General features: G+C 24.5%; 1 protein-coding gene across 1 annotated transcript in view; it reads right to left on the reverse strand.

The window, feature by feature from the left end:
• The window catches only part of LOC100197565 (ER degradation-enhancing alpha-mannosidase-like protein 3), a 95,604-nt gene extending 88,944 nt beyond the window's left edge, over window positions 1-6,660 (reverse strand). The window contains exon 1 of the mRNA XM_065791685.1: window positions 6,326-6,660. Coding sequence (XP_065647757.1) covers window positions 6,326-6,444 — 119 coding nt within the window. The 5' untranslated portion in view covers window positions 6,445-6,660. The remainder of the gene's footprint in view (window positions 1-6,325) is intronic.
• Window positions 6,661-7,722: the final 1,062 nt, after the last annotated feature.

Genomic DNA, 7,722 nt, shown 5'->3' on the forward strand with positions numbered 1-7,722 from the left:
TATATATATATACTATATATATATATATATATATATACAGTCTGCAAAAAAAATAATCGTAGTCTTAAAAAATATCATAATTTTAAAGATTGCATCAAAAAAATGAGTTGAAAGATGTTTAAAAATATTTTTTTAGATATCTTATTAAGTATTGTTTCAAGAATTTATTTGTGTATTGGTGAATTAATTGCTTTTCATACCTATTAAATTTTACAAAATTGATCTAGTGATGCATAAAATTGACTGAAAAAAAAATCGTATGCTGTCAGATAAATCCTACTGTCAGATCCAAAAAGAAACAGGAATTCCTTTTATGACAGTGTCCTCAACTGTTAAAAAGCATAATTTAATTGGAACCGTTGCTAATGTGGCTGGCTGAGGACGAAAATACAAGACCACCAGTGCAATTGATCGCAATATCATTAATGTGAAGAAAAATATATCTGTTTCGGCAGCTAAATTAGCTTTAAAAGTTCAAGAAGATCACAATATCACAGTAACCCCTACAATTAGAAATTGTATTAGAGAACAAGGATGTAGAGGTAGAGTAGTTAAAAAAAACAACCTTTTTTAACTGCAAAACAAATGAAATGTCGATTAGAATTTGCAAAGAAGTACAAAAAAATGCCGATATCATATCAGAAAAAATTTTTTTGGTCAGATGAGTCAAAATACAACCTCATCTCAGCAGATGGAGTTTAGAAAGTGTGGCAAAAAAAAGAATCTTAAAAATTAAGTTGTTTGCGAGGTAGTGTAAAGCATGGAGGAGGAAATTTGATGGTTTGGGTAGTATGAGTTGGAAAGGAGTGGGAAAATTGACATTTATTGATGAAAAAATAGATGCTTCAATGTATTGTAAAATTCTCAAAGCCAACTTGCAATTATCTACTAAGAAATTGAGAATGAGAAATGATTTTATATTACAGTAGGATAACAATCCAAAACATACCACTAAGAAAACAAAGGTATACTTTGACACAAATGACATCAATGTTTTGGAATGGCCATCTCAAAATTCAGACTTAAATCCTATAAAAAATTTGTGGTATATTTTGGACAGAAAAATTGGTGACCAAGCATTTAGAGGCAAAGAAAACTTATAATGAGTGCATGGGATAATATAACAACAGAAGAGACTCAAAATTTGGTCAACTCAATGCCAAATCGTCTAGCTGAGGTCATCAAGGTCAAAGAAGGCCCCACTCGATACTAATTTTCATGAAGTTTGATCAATTTAACATTATTTTTGAACTGTACGATAATTTTTTTTTGCAGTCAGTTTAATGCATCATTAGATCAATTGTACAAAATTCCATAGGTATGAAAAGCAATTAATTCACCAATACACAAATAAATTATTAAGACAATACTTGATAAGATATCTAAAAAAAAATTTCAAATATTTTAACGGAAAACTTATTTTTTTGATGCAATCTTTAAAATTATGATTTTTTTTCCAGTGTAGGATTTTTTTTTGCATACTGTATGTATATATATATATATATATATATATATATATATATATATATATATATATATATATATATATATATATATATATATATATATATATATATATATATATATATATGTATATATATATATATATATATATATATATATATATATATATATATATATATATATATATATATATATATATGTAAATTATGTTAGTGTATTTTACAAATAGAGTGCTCAACGTTCTTAAAAAACAGAGCAATAATAAATTAGTAAAAAACACTTATCTAACTTTTTTTTCTACTTGAAGTTTCACCATTACTATTTTTGATATATATATATCACTGTACATATATATATATATATATATATATATATATATATATATATATATATATATATATATATATATATATATATATATATATATATATATATATATATATATATATGTAAACTGTTAGTCTATTTTACAAATATTGCTCAATGCTCTTAAAAAACAGAGCAATAATAAACTAGTAAAAAACACTTATAATTTATATATATATATATATATATATATATATATATATATATATATATATATATATTATATTTAATGTTGGATATAGCTCCTTATTTTTTGTTTTGTTGAGCACTCTATTTATGAGATGTGTCATTGCTGTTTGTGTAATGCTGGCCTACTACTCTGTAGTTTGAGCACTTTGGCATGACACAACAAATCTTTTAAATTGCTTTAAAATCAATTTACTAGTTTTACTGCTAAGATTTAGTCTCATCAAAATAAATACATTACTGAAGAGTCCTAAAGGACGAAGCAATATTGTCTAATGCATACTGTATGTATATATATATATATGTATATATATATATATATATATATATATATATATATATATATATATATATATATATATATATATATATATATATATATATATATATATATGTAAATTATGTTAGTGTATTTTACAAATAGAGTGCTCAACGTTCTTAAAAAACAGAGCAATAATAAATTAGTAAAAAACACTTATCTAACTTTTTTTTCTACTTGAAGTTTCACCATTACTATTTTTGATATATATATATCACTGTACATATATATATATATATATATATATATATATATATATATATATATATATATATATATATATATATATATATATATAATATATATATATATATATATATATATATATATATATATATATATATATATATATATATATGTAAACTGTTAGTCTATTTTACAAATATTGCTCAATGCTCTTAAAAAACAGAGCAATAATAAACTAGTAAAAAACACTTATAATTATATATATATATATATATATAATATATATATATATATATATAATATATAGTATATATATATATATATATTTATATATAATGTTGGATATAGCTCCTTATTTTTTGTTTTGTTGAGCACTCTATTTATGAGATGTGTCATTGCTGTTTGTGTAATGCTGGCCTACTACTCTGTAGTTTGAGCACTTTGGCATGACACAACAAATCTTTTAAATTGCTTTAAATCAATTTACTAGTTTTACTGCTAAGATTTAGTCTCATCAAAATTAATACATTACTGAAGAGTCCTAAAGGACGAAGCAATATTGTCTAATGTCGTTATATATATATATATATATATATATATATATATATATATATATATATATATACATATATTTTTTTTTTTTTGTTGCTGATTCACTTCTTTAAGGCCGTGAAGGCCACTACAGACGAGGAGGCTACTTTATTGTGGTTATAACCCTCTCTCAACTCTATATCTCCAAAACACAAACCTTGACGAACAAGGCCGCTGCGCGGAGAAACAAGTTGAGAGCGGTACTACCAGGGACGTGGTGGAGATTGAACTTGGAACCTCTCGCTAATGAAGCGAGCGCTCTACCACTACACCTACCACTACACATATATATTCTGCTCTACCACTACACATATATATTCTGAATCTTTTAATAAAACTTTCAAAATTTATTTAAATTTGCAATTAAAGGTTTTTCAGTTTTATGCTATGCTTGCATGATTTTAACACTTTTTTTTTCACAAATACACATACAGTATGATTTGATGGCTATTTATTTTGACATGTTTTATACTTACTTGTAAAGTTTTAATGACCATAGGAAAGTATGTGCATACCAAGCACTATAAAGACACTATTCATTTTATATGTATATTGAATAGATTATTTATTCTGTGAAACATAGTGCAATTACAACTTTATGACCAATGTCACTGCCCTAGTTATGTATTAAGTTAGAGAAATCAAGTTAAGGCAATTTCTCAAATATTTAAACTATTCATAAATAAACAAAGTAGCTTATACAAACTGACAAAATAAAAATGCAGTGTTATTAAAAAATAAAAAGAGTAGTAAACTAAAGGATTATCCATAAAATTGATGTTGTTCGAAAATCAAAATATCTAGATGAATAAATACTTTTAAATGAAATTAAGTTAAAAACAAGGTTAATGGTTCATTTTGAAAAAACTTATTTATGTAGAGTTTGAATAGATTAAATGTCTATCAGCAATAAAAAAGTTTAGCAGACCAGTTAAGTTGATAACCTTTAGTAAAGAGATCATTTAAAGTAGGGCTTAGCTTGGCAAAGATGTTAAAAGCTTCAGAGGATGTGGGTGTACAGATACTTGCAATTGTGTCCATCCAATCCAAATCCAATTGCAGTGTATGTGTGTCCATACAATGCAATTGTGTCAATATTTATAAAAGAGCTGGTAACGCAACAAAACGTAGTTATATCAAGGAATAAAATTGTTTAAATATTTTATCGAGACTTTGGATAAAAAAGCCAACAAAATAAGAAGTAGTGTACTTGCTAATGACATGCATTTTGTTTTTATGACAGGAAAGATTACAGATTTAATAATAATTTCAAGAAAAAAATTAAAAAAAAACAAAACAATTTTTGTATGGCATTTGTTTACCGCGAAAAATCTTTAGACAAAATACCAAGAAAGTCTACTAATCTTTAAATTATTCAGATGTTGAACAATAGCTGGTTACAGTTATTATGGCTATGTATAAAAACGTCACAGTAGTAATCAAAACAAAAGATGGACAAGATAATAGTTTTAAAGTAAAGGTTGTGTCTATCAGGATTCAGCACTTAATTCTATGCCTTTTATTATATATTTATAACTTGAAAGTTCCTATGAAAAGTTCAGCATTAGTTCACCATGCAAACTATTCCATGCAGATGGTTTATACTTGATTGCAGAGACAAATTGAAAAATAATACTATGAGTGTAGGAAAGAGAAAATGTTTAAGCAAAAAGGATCAAGATAAATATGAATAAGGTAAAAGTTATACATTATTAAGTTAAGAATAAGCAAATAGAAAATACTAGAAAGTTTAAAAAATGTACTTTAAAGAAATAGAGAAAAAGGTCAAAAAAGAGATTAAAAGTAATCATCTTATATCAAATAATCATCTTCACAAAGCAAAAGATAAAAAATTTTAGGAAATGTAGAAACAAAAATTTTAGGAGAAAAAGATAGTTGTATATTCATTTATTTACTAATTTAGTTAGGTACTAAATTAGTAAATAAATAGTGTATTACTTTTACCTCATTTATGTCTACTAAGTTAGTTGTTTATTCATTAATTTACTAATTAGTAAAAGTAAAAATAAGGTAGATTTAGTGCTAATCTGCTTATTTTTATTATTTTTTATTTAATTATATTTAATCAAAATATTTTTAATTCAATAGCTAATACAGTTATAAGAACAATAAGCTTTAATTATTATGTTTGTTGCCGCTTCAGTAATTTAATTTTATTTTATTTTGACAGCTGTTAATTTATAGTGAATTAGCACTGGTTTAAAGCTTCACACACATATAAGTTCAAGAAACTAATTAAGAGATGCATGTTATTCTTGTTTAAACTCAATCTGACTATAGCTTCAATCATGTGATATTACTTTTTGATTTAAAACCTATATCCTTTTGTAACATATATTGCATAACTTCCACAAAGGTACAGCAGAAATGTCTTTTGTTTTAAGAATAATTCCCATTGATAACAATTTCTTCACACTTCAAAAAAAAATTTATCTCTAGGGTAAACAATTTTTAAATAAGACTGGTCTCCATAATAAATTATGTTTTCCATCAATTAAAAATGTTGCTGGATCTAAAAGACTTTAACCTTTTTATTTAAAAAAAGTTTGATACCTATACTTTAAGTTATAAAGAGACAAAAAGTCAGAGCAACATCACCATAAATAACATTAAAATACTCCAAAGGGCCTGTATTTTTCAATTTAAATGTTATTACAGTACTCTGAAAAAATTTAAAAAACTACATTTGGATCTGTCTATCATTATTTTATTATTGTTTTATAATGATTAAAAGTTTTTAAAAAACAATTTAGATTTAAAAGGTAAACATATTCAACTTGATATTTTCTTTATTTATAAAACTCATGTATCTTGTCTTTTCAAATGACAATAACAATTAGAAAATATAAATTTTTTTGTATGCTTTACTTATTTATATGCTCCAAATTTTAAAACACATATTCAGTTTGTTGTATATTCAAAGCTTGATTCATTTTTCTAATAATACATAAATATATCATTTGAATTATTGACTTTAGTGAAATTACAACTCAGTTACTTTTACAATGCACACAAAAAATACTAGTAAAATATTTCTGCACATAATCTAATAAAATAAAAATTTATAGATTTTGAATCCCCTTAAACGATGAAAACTTCTAATAGAGGCTATACTGCAGCATATTTGTCTATAAATTTAGGCGACTATGAAAATCTAATAACTACAAAATTCAAAAAATACGTCACTCATACTTGAGTTTCTCTTTTTCAGAACTTGTCATTTTTGTTGCAGAAAGAGATATTGGAATGATTTGATAACAAATAATGACCAGAGTAATCATGGTAATAGATAACATGTTCGACAAATGCATTTTTTGTTATTGTATTTTTAATTTTTTGTTTTAAGAAGCAATATCTGTAGAGATGTTGTGTCTTCTGAAACTACTATTAATTTGAATTGACATCTAATACTTGACCATTTTTTAATTAACACGTAAAATACTTAAAATTAAAATTAATTTAATCAACATTGACGTCTTTTTTTAAAAAAAATTCGCCGACGTTTGCCAACGCAATATTATTATTTTAAAAAAACTGATTTTGTTATAAATTGATTGTTACAAATCACGTGTTCTATACGTATATCACGTGCTTGGCTTCTTTTAGTTTATTTACGTCTTAAACTGACGTCATCTTAGTTTATCTTGATTCATGATTTTGAGTATTTTATTCGACCTGACCGTATTTTAAAAAAAATTTTTATAACTCGCCAACTGCTTGCAAAAATTTGTGACGCAATATTGAATTTATTAAAAACATTCATACTGAAAATAAAACACGTTTTGTTTTAATTGCGTTTTATACTTTTAATGTCAACTGTATAATAAGTTCAATAAAATATAATAAAATGTATAATAGCTCAATAACTCGTATAATAGTTCATATAATAATAATAACTCATATAATAGTTCTCAACTGTATTATAGTTAAATAAAACAACATAGTGAAATTGTTTTATGCTTAAATAAAACTTGTTTTATTGTATGAACATTAAAACACGATTTTGTTTTAAATTATTTGCCCAGTAGGGTGTCCCAAAAACATGTAGAAAAACCTTTTTTTTCTAAGCTTCTCTTGTGCACCCAAAATTCCTTGTCTATATAAAGGTAGAAAATAAATACATACAAAAAAATTGCACTCAGATCATTTTAAGTGCTCACTGTAAAATTCCTAAATCTTCCTTTTTTTAGCTAGAAAAGAACAAAATTAAATAACTAATAGTATAATTCTTTTATTCATAAATATATCTCATTATTATCATTAACCGACAGTATAATTCTTTTATTCACAAACACATCTCATTTTATATTATCATATACAAAACTTTAAATTTTCATAAGTTCGTTTTGAGTTACTTTCTTTGCTACTTTTTTTCTCTCCTCTCTCGCTATCAATAGTATATTTTGAGGCTGTCCTTCTTTTTGAGAATATTTAAAAAAATCATTTATTAATCCGATGTTTCTTTCAGTGCAGTCATTAGTTACATTAAGTCCTTTAACAAAATTTTCAAAAATACTATATGATTCAGTTTTCGAGAAGTTGAAATGAGAATGAACGCAATTTAGAATTATGATTCCTACTTGATTTAC

Source organism: Hydra vulgaris, chromosome 02 (genome assembly GCF_038396675.1).
Source record: "Hydra vulgaris chromosome 02, alternate assembly HydraT2T_AEP".
NCBI classification, from domain to species: Eukaryota; Metazoa; Cnidaria; class Hydrozoa; order Anthoathecata; family Hydridae; genus Hydra; species Hydra vulgaris.